The following is a 17,775-nucleotide window of genomic DNA, read 5'->3' on the forward strand; positions in this document are numbered from 1 at the left end:
ATGGAAAGGAAAACACAGACGGCAGAGAGGAAGGGGCAGCCCTCCCTGTGTGAACACTGGCTCCCAGCTCCCAGCTCAGTGCTGGCCAGGCCCTGGGCTGCTTTGCACTTGCTTCTGTGGCTCCTGCCCAAATGCCCTGGTTCTTTACCCTTCTGTTTCCCACATGCAAACAGAGGCATCCTTCGCATCAATTCCCTTAGCTACTGGAAATAGCTGAGGATTCAAAACATCACTGAATCCAGGGATGGCCTCCTCGCTGCCTATCTGTCAGAAGGCCACTACAGCAGAGGCTCCACATGCCCTGAAGCAGCCTTTTCCTTAATGTCTGGAGAGACAAAGAGAAATTGAAGCTGTCTTCCTCACCCTTAAAGAGCTCACAGTGTAAGAGGAATGTTTCCAGGGTGCCACTTACCATGGGCAGCCCATCCAGGAAACAGCCCATGGAAGACACGAGGAGCCAACACTGCCCTCCCCACAGATGGGCACTGCTGGCAACCCTACCCGGAAAGGCACTGCTCCACCGTGCCCAGGAGCACAGAGAAAAGCAGTGCTTGTCAGGGATTCCGCCCTTGTCCTCCCCACATATTTTATTACTTCTTAACTTCTCTAAGCTCTTCATTTCTCTTTGGAAAACAGTGGTGAAAATATAATAAAGCAAGCTTAGATGTAAGCATTTGAAATTGGGAGCAATCGAGGGTTCCCTGTTCGATTTCAGTTTAAGTAACTAAGACCTAAACTGTGCAGCATTTGGCATGAAACAGTGGATAATTAAAACTATACTTGGTGAGATTATTCTCTGTGGCACACCTCTAACGCTAACTTTCATTTGCCTTTGCCTTGTTGTCATTCGTTCAGACTGTGATTTAAAACAAAACAAAACAAAACAAAAAAAAACAAAAACAGGACTTCCCTGGACATCAAGTACTTGGTTTCAGCCCAGGAATGAAGTACGTGAACTCTGTAACAAGTTGGCTTGGTTGTTTTGACATGTTTTCCTTTAAAACATACCAGTATTTTTGTTTGGTTGGTTGGTTTTGGGTGGTCCTGGGGTTTGAACTCAGAGCCTAGTTCTTGCTAAGCAGGTACTCTACAGCTTGAGTCATGCCTCCAGCCCTTCTCACTTTAATTATTTTTAATAAGCTCTGGAATTTTTTGCCTGGGCCAGCTTGGACGATGATCCTCCTAGTTATGCTTCCTGCATATCTGGTATGACAGGCACTCACCACCACGCCCAGCTTATGGACTGAGATGGAGGTCTACTGAACTTTTTGCCCAGGCTGCCCTCAAGCTGCAATCCTCCCAATCTTTACCTCCCAAGTAGCTAGGATTACAGGTTTGAACCACTGCACGTAGTAGTGCCTATAATTTTATATCCTATATTTGCATATATAAAGAAGTATCCTATGCATCCTAAGAATATAATTTGGACAGCTTTGTGCTTTTCCTATTCATCTCTCATGTAGTCCTTTTTTTTTTTCTTTCTTTTTTTTTTTTTTTTGCAGTACTGGAGTTTGAACTCAGGGCCTACACCTTGAGCCACTCCACCAGCCCTATTTTTTGTGAAGGGTTTTTTTCGAGATAGGGTCTTGCGAACCATTTGCCCGGGCTGGCTTCAAAACGTGATCTTCCTGAGTAGCTAGGATTACAGGCGTGAGCCACCTGTGCCAGGCATGTAGTCCTTTTTTTTAATGAATGAGTTAAATACTTTGTTTCTTACCTTACTAAAAAGCTGTTGCTGCACTGTTTAAAAAAAAAAACAGCACCAACAAATGCAGTATACTGCAAAATTAAGACAGTATCATTCTCCATCTGACATTGTACAACAAACACTTGCCTCCACTCCCACCTCCTTCCAATGGGAAAATCAGTAGGTATTTTGACCCAAATCCAGGGATGGGTATCAGCAAGTCACAATATTATATGATTTATGACTTATGATAACCATGTTATCCTTGAAATATATGATTTCTATAACTAGTCTCTATCATGGATAATCTCATAAATTCTGAATGCCAGAACCTAGAGCTTAGTCTAAAAATCCTTAAGGTATTACAAAAAGGATGTATACTGGAATTCATTTCACTTTCAATTTGTGTCATTTCCAAAGCAAAGTCACTTTGCTGATATCTTTGTCAGGCCTTCTCATATTCTTTTCTCCCTTTGTAAAATGTTCTTTAGCCATAACGTTTTTGGGGGGTAGGGGGTTAGGACTGGGGTTTTAACTCAGGGATTTTTACTTGCAAAGCAGGCACACTACCACCTGAGTCATACCTCCAATCCATTTTGGTCTGGCTAATTTGAAGATGGGCTCTCATGAATTATTTGTCTAGACTGGTCTCAAACCAGGATCCTCCCAATCTCAGCCTCCCAAGTAGCTAGGATTACAGGTGTGAGCCACCAGAGCCTGGTCAGCCATAACTTTTTATAGTATGAGATTTTGAAAATCATTGCAATGATACAATCAACTTTTTTTTTTTTTGCAATGCTGGGGAAAGAACCCAGGGCCTCATACATGCTAGGCATGTGTTCTACCCCTAAGTCCCCCCTAGCCCCAGGTAATGAAATGAAAATGTATTTCTGCAAGCAAATTTCTATTGCATAGTTCTTGCTAAGCAGAGCTGAGATCCCTTATTCCACCCCAGGCCTACAAATAATAAAGGTATGTACAAGTGAGCCTAGAGTCTTGGGAGACACCCTCAGGAACTTACCAAGCACTAGTCCATCTCTTGGAAACTCCCATCTCGAGTCATAAGGCAGCTGCATCGGGTCCACATAAATATATTCATGTCCATCGGGGCTAATTGATTCAATGACCCGCCAGCGAATTTCATACCTTGGTTTCTATGAATGACCAGAACAAATAACTGGTGAATTACCAAAGTCCCAAAACACCAGATCTTCACTGTGAGACAGAGGAGGTCCAACACCATTTGTTCCACCTGCCATTACTGGGCCCCTTCTCTGGCCCACGCACTGAATGAGGCTGTTGTTCTTGTTCTGACTAGCTTCAAAGACCTGTAGTGCTCTAAGAAAATACCCACCTGCTTCCAAATGACAACCAGGACAATAAGTGAGATGATCACAATCACCAACAGCACCAGGACTGCGGCTGCCACAGTGAGTTCAGAACGCAGGGCTGGGGGACAAAAGAGAGACATGGTGAAGAATTTCCTTACAGATGTGCAGGAGAGTGAGAACCTTTCACTGCAGGTAAGGAAGTGAAAGGGCCGCAATACCATCTCTTAAACACCATGAAACTACACAGCTCTTTCTTGGGAAAAGCAGGGGAAAAAATTCTATCCGGAGAACTCAACACTTCCTCAAAGATGCTCCAATAACATTTTGGACAGAATGAGAACAACAGAGACTGATAGATGAGACTGAGAGCTACCGAATGTGCAGAAAGCTTCATTATAAAGTTTACTTTAACAGACTGCATTCTGTTCTATTACTTTGACTTCATTCATCCTTTTTGTTTTAAGAACTCAACCTGTCTCAACTGTTGAAGGGGCAGTGAGATAAAAGATTCTTCCTCATTTTCCATCCCATAGACAGATGCTCAGATTGAAGAGACGAGTGATTATATTAATAGTTCAGCAAAATGTCCAGGGGCCTCTGCAAAATGCAGCTGTGTGTGGAATCTGGAAGAAAGGCCCTTTAAGTACACTCAGCTGAATTTCTGCCTTGGGACCTTCACTCCTACATGACCCTATGGAGACTCTGTGTTCCACCTGATGTAGACAGGGCTCAGGTGATGACCTGGAGTTGTCCTGATTATCGAGCAACTCACTGGGGGCCACCAGCTTCAGCTCTCGGTTCCCAGATCCAAGGAGATTCTTAGCCAGGCATCGAACTGCAATTGTCTCCTCCACTTTGGCAAATGTCACTCGGCCCTCCACAGTACTCCCATCTCGGGGGTGGATCTCCGTGATGATATTTGAGACATTATTAGCTAAAATTGTCCATGAAGTCTCATTACTACATCTACAGAGAAACAAACAGGACACAAATATACAGTCCATTATCGTGAGTTATGGAGTGGCTCAGTGACCTTGTCTACATCTGAGTGCATCACAGCTTCGCTTTCTCATTTTATGTGCATATCAACATTAAAACTCATTTGCACAGGCTCAAGAGGAAATACCTGAATGTTGATAACTCAAAGTTAATTGTTTGTGAAGGAGCAGAGATAAATAAGTTTAATAAAATATAACTATCGATCCCAAATCTTGAGCCTATGAACAAGCTGAACAGCTCAATGTCAAGCATGTTTGACAATTCTTATTTCCCACTGTTTCAAAAAGACCAACATCTTCCCTTCTCACCACCCACACTGGGAAGAGCCCCTAGAACATCAGTAGGGTTGGAACAGTCCTGAGTTGAGTTATAAGACCTGGAGCCCAGCTCCAGTCAGCATCCAGTTACCCCTGAGCCCTAGGAAAGAATAGGACCAGGGCTCTCAGCCTTGGGAAGAAGAAATCGAGGCTTCTGAACACAGCCAGTCACCATGGGGAGAGGGGTGACACATGGCCCATGCCCATTTAAGAAGGTAAAGGAAGGGGGAAGGGTACAGAGAGGGTAATAGGAGGGTGAACATGATCAAGTACATCATATAAATGTTTGAAATGTCGTAATAATGAAACCCATTATTTTGTACAATTAATAAATGCTCATTGTAAAAAGTTGAAGAATACAGCTAAGCACTCAGGAGGCAGAGGAATGATGATTATGAGTTCAAGGTCAGCCTGGGCTACGCAGGTGAGTTAACTCCCATCAAACAGCAGGTGGGTGAGGGAGAGAGCGGGCACAATTTTCATTTAGGTTCACATGCCACCATAGCCACTGAAACAAAAGTTCACCAAATAAGAAAAGAGAGAGAAAACATATGGGCTTGGGTAGGGAAAATGCTCTGGGACAAAGTTTCTTAAACTCCACCTTTTTTTTCAGTATTAGAGACCCTTGAAGAATCTGAGGAAAGCCACAGACCTTCTGTTATACCTCTTCATAAACACACACACACACAACCCAAAGCTGGGGTCCATGTGCAGAACCCTGTCTTACAGTTTATGAGTAACACGAGCCTGAGGCCAAATAAGAATCACAAACATAAAAAAGGAACAGCCAAAGAAACACAATGCATGTGAGGTTCTTTGTGTGAAGGGAGGAACATTCTGAACACAAGAATAAGAAACATCTGGTTTCCATACTTCTTAATATCCTTGCAAATCATCCACTCAATGTCAGGAAGAGGTACGCCTTCAGCTGTGCACCTCACAGTCTGTCCCCCACCAGAGCCATGGTGGTCATCGACTAGCTCCAGAATGGATGAGGGAACTGCAAAAGGTGGAAAGAAGTCAAAATCAGGCAGAACTGTGGGGACTCCAAAGTGACATATGAGTTCAGAAGCTGTCTACGTGGAATTCAAGCCACCTGAGAGGGGGCTGAACCTAGTTGTATGAGTAACACTCCCTCTTCAACAGACCCACTTGGTTAAGAGCATTTTCACAGTTTCAGTGTTTTGGGGTTTGTGCCTGCGATGTTTTAAATCTGGAATGAGGAAAGTGAAAAGTGCCTGTGGCACTTGGCTTGAAAGGCAAGAAGACTCTTCAAATTATATTAGCGCTGCTTGGAATTCGACTAATGGATTCAAGAAAAAGATAATCTAAAGCAGAATTTGCCCAAGTGCATCTGTGGGACGTTGTTAGGTTGTAAAGTTCCTTCTTTTTAAATCTGTAGTCAAATAAGCTGGAAATAGGCTAATACTTACATCACAGATTATTGTGAGAACAAAAAGAGTCCACCTAAGACAGCGTCTGCATATGGAGGGACTCAAACATGAACAGACTCGGGCACTCTCTCTGGCAGGGACCACAGTAACAATGTTTACAAAGGATGCTAAGCAAACTCTCTGGAACAATCGAAGGTCATCTGGACCTAAAAGCATCATGGTGCTAGGTGCCATATTGAGAAGCAGGTGCTAAGAAAGCTGTCCTGCCTAGGAATTCCTAGTCAGAGTACTCCAGAGTAACCCAGCCCTCCCCCAAATTACAGAATAAGCACCCCTCATCCAAAACGCTTGGGGCCAGAAGTGTTTGGGGCTTGGTGTGCAGCTCAGTGGTTAAATCCTCCAAATTGGAAAAAAAAAATCCAGTATTTTGGATTTCAATTTTGCAGATTTAGCCATAGTGCATATATATAATGCAATATCTTGGGAACGGGACCCAGTCTAAATGCCTTTTATGCATAACTTGAACTTAATTTATACATTTTTGTGTACCCATGTTTTGACTGTGATGTCAGGTGTTAGATTCTCCATTTGTGACACCATGTCAGTGCTCAAAAAGTTTCAGATTCTGGAGCACTTCAGATTTTTAGATTAGAAATGCTCAACCTATCCCTGAATTATACAGTTACAACAAAGCTATCGCTGATGTATGTCATCTCCCAGTTCCTGCTTCACCTGGGACAGAAGTGCTGAGTTCAGTCATTCACTGAGCTGGCGTTACCATTACACACCTTTACATACCTTGAGTTAACAGTTCAAAAGTATAGCTCCTCATATCATCTTCATTTTGAACTACAATTGTATAGTGGCCACTGTCTTCCTCCTTAGCACGGATGAGCTTTAATTTGCTCCGATACCTTAAAAGAAAAGAACTTTGTTTCAGTGACCAGTAGCTAATTAAACTCCAATTGTTGAAGCCAATACAGTCTCCAATTTAAAATTTACATTTGTAAAAACATCAGTCTCTTTTCTGGAATTCTCAATAGAGTTCCCCCACATTGAAGATCTGAATCATACACACAACAGAAAACCAGTTATTTTAAGATAGCTATCCCCGAGAGTTACAGTTCTGGTAAGGCCTCACTTCTGAATGAGAATAAGTATCACCTACTAGCTTTTCTTATTTAAAGAAAACCTTTGATTTTTACCTTTTAAAAAAAAAAAAGTTGCTTCTCCAAAACATCCATCATTTAGATGGTTCTGCCAAACATGGAACCCTGTCTGAGGGGGAAAGGAGGAGACTCTCTGTGTGGATGGGGAAAAGAATCAAGGATCCAACAGTCCTACTTGCTTGCATTTCCTTAATCAACTCTGGAAGGTTTCATAAGAACCTAATGATAAAGTGCTTCCCTATGGAAAGGAGGGAGTGACCGGATAGATGCAGACAGAGTAGAACGAAGCTCATTACAACACATCCTCTTTCTGTTTGATTTGGCATAGGATTCCATTGCTAAGTCAGAAAAATGAGTTAGAAAAAAGACACTTCTTCACACTTCAATAAACCTTCCCCAAGGATTTCTCATGTGTACCATGCAAGGCATTTGGCAATGTATAAAGATAATCTTTTTCCATTTGCTTGTCCTTTATAAAACATCTCAATGTGTAAAAGCCATTTGTTGGGTAGAGAATAGTTTTGGTCACTAAGATGACCTTGGGCATTACTGAAATTCCCTATGCCTCAGTTTCCTTATTTATAAAATGTGATAACTGAGCTGGACGCCAATGGCTCATGCCTGTAGTCTTAGCTACTACAAAGAACAAGAGAATCATGGTTCAAAGCCACCCCGGGCAAACAGCTTGTTGGACCCTTTCTCGAAAAACAAAACAAAACAAAAGGGCTGGCAGAGTGGCTCAAGTGGTAGAGTGCAAGGGTGAGGCTCTGAGTGCCCCAGTACCACCGAAAAAAAAAAAAAAAGAAGAAAAGAAATTCTAATTGTCCACACAGCACAGTCATTCTGAGGATTTGCTAAATGAGATTATATGTTAGAAAGTATTTCATTGTCTTAAAAGTCCTTCAAATGCTGGGACACTGGCACCTGTATAAGAGCAGGCTGGGCTTTTTCTGCTGTCCTCTGCATCACATTGGATTTGCTTCAGGACTGGATTTCCTCAAAGTCCTTTAAACACGCCTGGCTGCTGGTGACCAAATAATCCTCTGTCATTCCTTGTCTACATTCCTTCAGTCAAGAAAGCCAGTGGGGCCACTGGTTTTAACTCCACAAAGCCAGATAGCCCATTCACTATGTTCATTCTGGTGTTGCCTGGCCGATAATAAGAACCAAAAAAGCTATGTGCTGAAGGATTCTTGAATCACTGCACGAGGCAGCTTTCCAAAAGCTCTCCGTTGGCGAGCCTGACTTTTCATTGCTATTGATTACAGCCTGCAGATCCTGCAGACACTTGTGCAGAGAGTTAGCTGGGCCTGGCCCTATTCCTCAATCCTCACAACAGGGTGCAAAGTTCCTAGTGGAAAACTTCCCACCTCGTATACACCTTTGCTTCATGTCACCAGAAAGCCTCTTAGGTCACAGTGTGTGGCTCAGAGGAGAAGGCCTAACATTCATAAGGACCTCAGTTCTATCCCCAGCACCACAAAATAACAAAAAAAAAAGGAAGAAGGAGAGGGAGGGAGGAAGGGAGGGAGGGAGGGAGGGAGGGAGGGAGGGAGAGAGGGAGGGAGGGAGGGAGAAAGCCTTCCAGGGTTCCACTTCCTTTTCTTCACTGCTTTATAGAGATCATAAAATTCCACCTTATGGGCCGGAGCTACAGTTCAGTGGCAGAATGTGTTCTTAGCACGCACAGGTCTTGGGTTCAATCCCTAAGCACACACACACTTCTCTCAGATGATGCTTCTCAATTGTACATGGAACTTAGTTCAGAAATAGGAACCAGTGGGAAAGGTCTGGTGTACCCCTTTCCTGCAGGCTTTTGAAATGCAGGACTCACTTTTGTCTCTAGGGATAATTTCTAACAAGCGCATAAGACTTAATCAGCTGGAACCTTCAAGATGTTCCTTCTGGGCTGGTTGAGTGGCTCAGCAGTAAAAGTACCTGCCCAGCAAGCATGAGGCTCTGAGTTCAAACCCTAGTGCTGCCAAAAAGAAAGTTCCTTCTGATTCCCGTTTCACCTATTCTAATCTTAGCTGAAAAATACAAGAAGGGTTGAGGGTATAGCTCAGTGGTAGAGCACTTGCCTAGCATGTGAGAGACTCTAGGATCGATCCTCAGTACTGGAGTTCAAGCTCCAGTACTGCCAAAAAAAAAAACTTCAAGAGATCATGTAATCTAATTCCTTGCCTCAAAAAATACAAGGTGTTATTATTAATCCTACATTACAGATGAGGAAACTGAGGCCAATGGGTAACTTACCCAAAATTCTACCATTAGTTAAGAGGTGAGAGCAATCTACCACTCTTATCAAAGGTTGGATCCCAACAGTTCACCAGAGTCTCTCCTAACCAAATTTATCCAGGCTCTACCCTTAATTCCGTGGAGCCCTGGACTGGGACAAATGTGTTCAAATGAAGTCAGCAACATTTTGTTCCATGTAAGTTTATGTGTTAATTGCCTCGCAAGTAGAATCACCACACATGTCAACTTGCAATGTACTGAACATCAAGATATATATTCAATCCAACTGTGCCCAATTTCACCATCTTTCCTCCACCCCTAGCTAGACCCAGTAACCTGTCTTTCACTGGGGCAGAACTTTTTAGCTCTTTTTTCTTGTTTCATTGTTAAATACTTATCAACATACCACTACACATTGCATGGTATCATTAAAGGACCATGACTGTAAGCATGTCTTAACTCAGCTTGCTATGTTCGGTAGTCTGACTTTTGCTTTGGGTGGTAAGACCTCCAACCTCTACCTGTTGACAAAGATACACAGTAAGAAACCCTTCTTGGGAAGGGAAGTCTCTACCTTATCTCCTGAATCTTTTCCACATCAGTTGTGATCTCGGTGAGATTTTCAATAAGAGTTGAGTTGTCTTTCAGCCAGGATATCCTGGGAGGGGGATAGGCCTGCACATCCACCACAAAGTGTCTGACTTCATGCAGGTTGACAGCTTCCAACTGGCCAAAGGTGGGTTTGATCTCAACGAACCCTTTCTCTGTGCAGGGAAGAGTTTCCATTATATAATGATTACTGCATGTGGATCCCAAGCATCATGGACGACTGACATTTTAGAAAGCAGAATGTACCATGGACAGAAATGGTGACTTTCTTCATTTCTTTGACCTCCGTAAGGGCCTGGCGGGCAGTACATTCGTAATCTCCACTGTCTTTCACCGTGGCCTCGGGGACCGTCAAAGTGTACACCAATTTGATGGATGGGACTTTGATTTCCTCCAGCTTCGTGATGCCTTTGCCTTTCTACAGCAGAGGAGAAGAAAACTGACTTTTAAAAAGCTCTCTCCTCAGAGTGAACCCTACGGCAAACAGTGGCCTCTGACTAGCAAGCATGTGTCAACGTAGACTTGTCAGCTATGACAGATGTACCACTCTGCAGGGGACTCGGTAATGGGGAAGGCTGCACATGTGTGGGAGAAGGAGTTGTATGGGACATCTCTGCACCTCTCACTTTTTCTGTGAGCCTAAAACTACTCTAAAATATAAAGTCTAAAAAAACCCCGATCATTAAAAGATCAAGTTTTAAAAGGATATTGTGCTGAGGATGTAGCTTAGTGGAAAGTGTGAGCTTAGCATGTGTAAGGTCCTGGGATAATCCCCAGCACTGACAAACAAATTTTAAACAAATAAAAGGGTATTTAAGGTGTCTGAATTACACTGCTGAGTGAAAAAGGATATATAATAAAGTGCTATTTAAAGAATAGTATCTATCAGTTATCAAACATTTATCTATGTACACAAAATTTAAAGGCTTATCTACCTGAAATGTTTACAGTGTGATGCTCTGAGAAGTAGCTTTCCCTCTATTTCACTGTATTGTACAAAGTTCCAGGGATAAACTTGCATTGCTTTTATGAAAAATGTGTTACAGAGAACAGTGCTTTGGTTATATATGTGTGGGCCAAATGGCATGAGTTTTGGTTTGGTATGTCCCATAAATGAAAAGAAATGCTTGTATTTTAAGAGTTAAAGCCAATCCCGTATGAACAAAAAAATCAAATGGCTTCCTATTTCAGGGAAAATGTACACCTACATAAGGATGTCCCTTCATTCATGTGGCCTAGAGGGCACCCAACTCCCAATCAGGTGTCCCAGAGAGGAAGGAAGAGCAGCAGCAAAAGCATAGGGGAGAGAAATGATCAGTAGAGAGACAGAAATTTATAAGTCAGGAACGAAGGAAAAATGTTCTCCATGAGTCCCCCATCCATGGTATTAAACATGATTAATCACTTCCACATCGGACTTCAATAACCGATTATACAGTTCTCCTACACACTCACCACAGCGCATGAGCAAGACTTTGTACAAAGTTAGTTATGTTGGTGTTCAATTGTACAGCAGGGTAACTATAGTCAATGATAATGTATATTTCAAAACATCTAGAAGATTTTGATTGCTTCTTCACAAATAATAAATGTGTTAGGTAATGAATATACTAATTACCCTGATTTGATCATTACACAAGATATACATGTATCAAAATATTACATTGGGACTGAGGTATAGCTCAGTGGTAGAGAAGTTGTCTAGCATGTATGAAAACCAGGGTTGATCCTCAGCACAAAAGAAAGAAAGGGAGGGAGGGAAAGAGGAGGGAAGAAAGAGAAAGAAATAAGGAAGGAAGGGAGAGAGAGAGAAAGGAAGAAAGGTGCCAACCAGTGCAGCAAGGAAGGAAGGAGGGAGGGGGAGGGAGGGCGAGGGAGGGAGGGAGGGAACAAGAGAGAGATAAAGAGAGAAAGAGAGAAAGAAAAAGAAAGAAAGATGTCAACTGGCCCAGCTAGGAAAGAAGGAAGGGAGGGAGGGAGGAAGAAAGGAAGGAATGAATCACATCATACTCCATAAATCTGTACAATTATTATGTGTCAATTAAAACTAAAAACAAAACAAAAAAGAACACGTGAGACCCTGGGCATAAGTCTCCAGCAACCAGAGGTACATAATGGTCTCCTTTGCCCACTTCCACCTCCACCTTCTGCTCTCCCTCCTTCAGCACAGGACCAGCTTGTACATAGCGCTTGGGACTTCACAACCACCACTGCCTCTTTACTGAGTGATACAGAGATGTCTATTTACTGAAGGTGAGCCAGGCACACAGGAGGAGAACAGAGAGGCACAGTGTCTGGGGTGCCAATGAACAGAAAAGAAGGAGGGCAGGCACTCAACAATGCCTAATGCCTCTGAACTCAAGGGCATGAGGCCCAGAAAATGAGAAGGAATGACTGTCTCAGCAATTAGCATATTTCCTGCCTTTCTAATTTTTGGCTTATTATAACAATAGAACCTTCCTCTTTCTTTCTGAAAGAGAGGGCTCAGTGAAGAATCTGTGTGCATTCTGAGGGCCCTGGTCCAGCTGTGATCATATCAAACTCTCTTGGTCATTGACCAACAAGCCTCAACACACCCCTTGAGAAAGCCATGAGTCAAATGTGCTCACTGTCAAGACAGGAAGCAGAAGCTTAAGGAAGTGCCCATCAGCAACAGGCATAACTCGAATGCACGGATCCATGCCACTCAGTGTCTTCAGGGTACCTACCACTTCTCCAGGGTACTTCCACTTTAGGTCAACCACCTCATTGTTAAAGACAGCACAGGTGAGCATGATCGTTTCCCCTGACTTGTACACAGTTTTAAGAGCCTCCATTTCTAGATCCAGTTCTGATGTCGCTGTAAAAAGAAAATGAAATACAAGGATCTAAATATCCATTGTCTACGGCCATACCACCCTGAACACGCCCGATCTCGTCTAAATATCCATTGTATCATTAGGATTGCACAAGGTTTACGTGGGGTTTTTTGATTTGTTTCTTTGTTTTTAAGAAAATCCTGGCTAGGCACCAGTGGCTCACACCTGTAATCCTAGCTACTCAGGAGGCAGAGATTAGGAAAATCACAGTTCGAAGTCAGCCTGGGCAAACAGTTTGCAAGACCCTATCTTGAAAAAAATCCATCACAAAAAAGGGCTGGTAGAGTGGCTCAAGGTGATGGCCCTGAGTTCAAATCCCAGTACCGGAAAAAAAAAAAAGGAAGAGAAAACCCTGAAAGATAATTCACAAACCAGTTTGATCAAGACAAGCTTTGGACAATCTTCAGAAGCCTTGATTTTGAGTTGACATACACAATTTGGCATGTAGTTATACAGAAATGCAAATAATTTTTTTTTTCATTTTACTTTTATTATTCATATGTGCATACAAGGCTTGGTTTATTTCTCCCCCCTGCCCCCACCCCCTCCCTTACCACCCACTCCACCCCCTCCGCTCCCCTCTCAATACCCAGCAGAAACTATTTTGCCCTTATCTCTAATTTTGTTGTAGAGAGAGTATAAGCAATAATAGGAAGGAACAAGGGGTTTTGCTGGTTGAGATAAGGATAGCTATACAGGGCATTGACTCACATTGATTTCCTGTGCATGGGTGTTACCTTCTAGGTTAATTCTTTTTAATCTAACCTTTTCTCTAGTTCCTGGTCCCCTTTTCCTATTGGCCTCAGTTGCTTTAAGGTATCTGCTTTAGTTTCTCTGCGTTAAGGGCAACAAATGCTAGCTAGTTTTTTAGGTGTCTTACCTATCCTCACCCCTCCCTTGTGTGCTCTCGCTTTTATCATGTGCTCATAGTCCAATCCCCTTGTTGTGTTTGCCCTTGATCTAATGTCCACATATGAGGGAGAACATACGATTTTTGGTCTTTTGAGCCAGGCTAACCTCACTCAGAATGATGTTCTCCAATTCCATCCATTTACCAGCGAATGATAACATTTCGTTCTTCTTCATGGCTGCATAAAATTCCATTGTGTATAGATACCACATTTTCTTAATCCATTCGTCAGTGCTGGGGCATCTTGGCTGTTTCCATAACTTGGCTATTGTGAATAGTGCCGCAATAAACATGGATGTGCAGGTCCCTCTGGAGTAACAGTCTTTTGGGTATATCCCCAAGAGTGGTATTGCTGGATCAAATGGTAGATCGATGTCCAGCTTTTTAAGTAGCCTCCAAATTTTTTTCCAGAGTGGTTGTACTAGTCTACATTCCCACCAACAGTGTAAGAGGGTTCCTTTTTCCCCGCATCCTCGCCAACACCTGTTGTTGGTGGTGTTGCTGATGATGGCTATTCTAACAGGGGTGAGGTGGAATCTTAGTGTGGTTTTAATTTGCATTTCCTTTATTGCTAGAGATGGTGAGCATTTTTTCATGTGTTTTCTGGCCATTTGAATTTCTTCTTTTGAGAAAGTTCTGTTTAGTTCACATGCCCATTTCTTTATTGGTTCATTAGTTTTGGGAGAATTTAGTTTTTTAAGTTCCCTGTATATTCTGGTTATCAGTCCTTTGTCTGATGTATAATTGGCAAATATTTTCTCCCACTCTGTGGGTGTTCTCTTCAGTTTAGAGACCATTTCTTTTGATGAACAGAAGCTTTTTAGTTTTATGAGGTCCCATTTATCTATGCTATCTCTTAGTTGCTGTGCTGCTGGGGTTTCATTGAGAAAGTTCTTACCTATACCTACTAACTCCAGAGTATTTCCTACTCTTTCTTGTATCAACTTAAGAGTTTGTGGTCTGATATTAAGATCCTTGATCCATTTTGAGTTAATCTTGGTATAGGGTGATATACATGGATCTAGTTTCAGTTTTTTGCAGACTGCTAACCAGTTTTCCCAGCAGTTTTTGTTGAAGAGGCTGCTATTTCTCCATCGTATATTTTTAGCTCCTTTGTCAAAGATAAGTTGCTTATAGTTGTGTGGCTTCATATCTGGATCCTCTATTCTGTTCCACTGGTCTTCATGTCTGTTTTTGTGCCAGTACCATGCTGTTTTTATTATTATTGCTTTGTAATATAGTTTGAAGTCAGGTATCGTGATACCTCCTGCATTGTTCTTTTGACTGAGTATTGCCTTGGCTATTCGTGGCCTCTTGTGTTTCCATATAAATTTAACAGTAGATTTTTCAATCTCTTTGATGAATGTCATTGGAATTTTGATGGGAATTGCATTAAACATGTAGATTACTTTTGGGAGTATAGACATTTTTACTATGTTGATTCTACCAATCCATGAGCATGGGAGATCTCTCCACTTTCTATAGTCTTCCTCAATCTCTTTCTTCAGAAGTGTATAGTTTTCCTTGTAGAGGTCCAGAAATGCAAATAATAACAATAGTAAGAATGAATTCCAATTGAACAGAGCACCACATTCCGGGGCATCTGATTTAGTTGCAGCCGTATCTTTTCCAATCACCATTTGTGGCTCATTTACCCATTTACGCACCAACTGCCCCTGCCCAGTGCAGCTCTAGGCCCGTGCTTCTGGCCCCTTCATTCTCTTCTCCTCCACTCCTCTCCTTGGCTAGTCTCAGCATCTCCTCAGAGCCTAGTACAGTGTCTGGCACAAATAAGCCCTTCATCATTGCCAAACGGCATATTCTTGCTGCGGCTAAGCCTCCATGCAGAGTAAGTGCTCCATTAATATCTGGTGACCCCAAACCCCAACACGTGTCACGCTGTTCCATTTAGGCTAAGCACTCTCAAAAAAGGGATGAAGTTTAAAAACTCTAAGTACAGTCATTCCTCAAAACTGAAATCACTTAACTCTTAAATCACTAAAATTAATCTAGGCACCCAGCCTCCTGGGGTGTATGTTTGTTTATAGGGTCTCTATAACCAAGAATATGACTCTAACAGTAAGAGGCTTATGCAAGAATTCCATGCAGTATTTTGAAGTCAACTCATGAAACGTGAAATCTTACATGGTATACAAAAGCTTAAGCCGTTAGTGATTTTAAGCCTGGTATTATAGCCACAGAGGTGGACTGCACTGTACAGTAAGGTGGGCTGCTAAATACCCTCACCAGAACTCTGGACCTCCATCTCCAGTGGCTGTGGTGCAATTAAAATCCTAGTTTGCCTGTTGCTCCTATTTAAAGAAGGAAGGGAACAGTACATGTACCTTTCAAAGCGTAGACATTAAATGGGATGGTCTGAAACTTCCTCCCTTTGACAGTGGCCTCACAGATGTAGGGCCCCACACTGAAGGTGCCATTGAAGCCCTGCCTGCTGTCATAGGAGGCTGGCACCAGCCCATCACTGTTGCGTAAGATTACAGGAGTCTCTGGATCCGTGGTGCGACAAGGTATGACTGCAGAATCATCTTCCTCCACGATGATTAAATAATCTGTCATCCCTAGGGGCACGAAAGCCACATCTGGGTCTGTAGTTTAAAAAAAGACAGACTATTAGACATTCACTCACTCTCGCACATATGTGCAGAAAAACTATCCCACTGCCATTATTATTATTATTATTAGGTTTTTGGTTTTTTGGTTTTTTGCAGTGCTGGGGTTCAAATCCAGGGCTTTACACATTAGGCAAGTCCTTCACTATACTATACTCCTGACCCAGCATTATTCTTACCAGGTATGAATTCTACCTTTTTCTAGAGAGGTCCAGAAGAGTTGCTCTACCAACATTACCTGTCATGACAGCTAGAAGGTAAACATAAATTCTGAATAGTACTCAACTTCCTGTACCCTAATAAAAAACGCTGATGATAAACAAAAATACTAGCCAATAGTCCAACACAAAATGTAAACAACAATTAAGAACAAAAATGGAGGTTAGGAGGTATGGTTCAAGTGGTAGAGCACCTGCCTAGCAAGTAAAAAGCCCTGAGTTCAAACCTCAGTACTGCCAAAAAAAAAAGTTCAAAAAAGTTCAAAAAAAGTTCGAAATAAGAGTCATAATTGTTATGCTATAAAGTGCTCTTTCAAACCCCCACTGCACATAGCCAGTCAGACTGAAAAGTAGCACAAGAAATCTATTAAAACTAATCTCTCAAGTAACAAAGAAAATTGTAAAGCTGGAGGCGGGGCACACTGGCTCAGTATATGCTCAGTGTGTGCAAGGCTGTGAGTTTGACCCCTGGCATGTTTAATTCCATAGCCTGAAACCTTCCTTTCTGAAAAAGCTGCTAGCAAAGCCACCATGGTAAGAAATACTGAGTCACAGCTAAAGAAAAGTATCCTGACCCTCCATGACCACTGATAAAAAGTTCCCTGTCAGATAACAATGAAGAGACCTGTTCTCTCACTGAGGACAGGAAAAAATTTTAAACCACTTTAAGTGGATCAAAACTTGAGGACTGTCAAGAAAGAGCTGGTGGCTCACAGCTGTAATCCTAGCTACTTGGGAGGCTGAGATCTAGAGGAGCAAGGTTTCAGACCAGCCCAGGCAAATAGTTTGCAAGACCCTATCACCAAAAGAGCCAGAGCAAAAAGGACTGGAGGTGTTGCTCAAGTGGTAGAGCACCTGCTTTGCAAGCACAAAAGCCCTGAGTTCAAACACCAGTCCCACCAAAAAAAAAAAAAAAAAAAAAACCCTTGTTATATAAATTGAATCTCCTTTCCTCATCCTGACCAAAACAACAAAAATGGCACAAAGACAGAAAGTGCAAGTGCTCCATCTGAAATATTCTGTTTTGTCCAACAACATCCACAATTGCCATCACTCAAATCTGTGATCAGAGTCACAAAATCTTGAACAATCACAGAGGGCTTAACTGGCCAAGGCCTGGCCCTGTCTCAGTCTAAGGCCATGCTTCCCAGTGATGCTTCCTGCCAACAAGCTGAGCAGAGTTGGGGATCATAGGCTCAGGGCTCCCATCATCCTTAGCTTCCACAGCACTCTAGGCCATGGTCATCCACTCCCATAGTCACACTGGCCATGTAATCAGATGACTCTCCCAGCCTCTTCAGGATCCCTCTCCATTTCCTCCCACAGACTGAAAAGTTTGGTGGCTATTTGGAAGCTATTATACTGAACTGTAAGTAAGACCAAGACAAAGCCTACCTATTCAGTCTTCTGTCTCC

The 17,775-nt window shown here is 42.5% G+C and overlaps 1 protein-coding gene across 4 annotated transcripts in view; it reads right to left on the minus strand.

The window, feature by feature from the left end:
* Pdgfra (platelet derived growth factor receptor alpha) overlaps nt 1-17,775 on the minus strand; it is a 47,306-nt gene that overhangs the window by 17,363 nt on the left and 12,168 nt on the right. For all 4 annotated transcript variants that reach the window (XM_074042224.1, XM_074042227.1, XM_074042225.1 and 1 more), the window contains exons 4-12: nt 15,858-16,118; nt 12,453-12,583; nt 9,991-10,162; nt 9,710-9,899; nt 6,527-6,642; nt 5,208-5,334; nt 3,791-3,984; nt 3,042-3,136; nt 2,709-2,841 (exon numbers count right to left, since the gene is read on the minus strand). In XM_074042224.1, coding sequence (XP_073898325.1) covers nt 2,709-2,841; nt 3,042-3,136; nt 3,791-3,984; nt 5,208-5,334; nt 6,527-6,642; nt 9,710-9,899; nt 9,991-10,162; nt 12,453-12,583; nt 15,858-16,118 — 1,419 coding nt within the window. The remainder of the gene's footprint in view (nt 1-2,708; nt 2,842-3,041; nt 3,137-3,790; nt 3,985-5,207; nt 5,335-6,526; nt 6,643-9,709; nt 9,900-9,990; nt 10,163-12,452; nt 12,584-15,857; nt 16,119-17,775) is intronic.

Source organism: Castor canadensis, chromosome 9, assembly GCF_047511655.1.
Source record: "Castor canadensis chromosome 9, mCasCan1.hap1v2, whole genome shotgun sequence".
Lineage (NCBI taxonomy): Eukaryota > Metazoa > Chordata > Mammalia > Rodentia > Castoridae > Castor > Castor canadensis.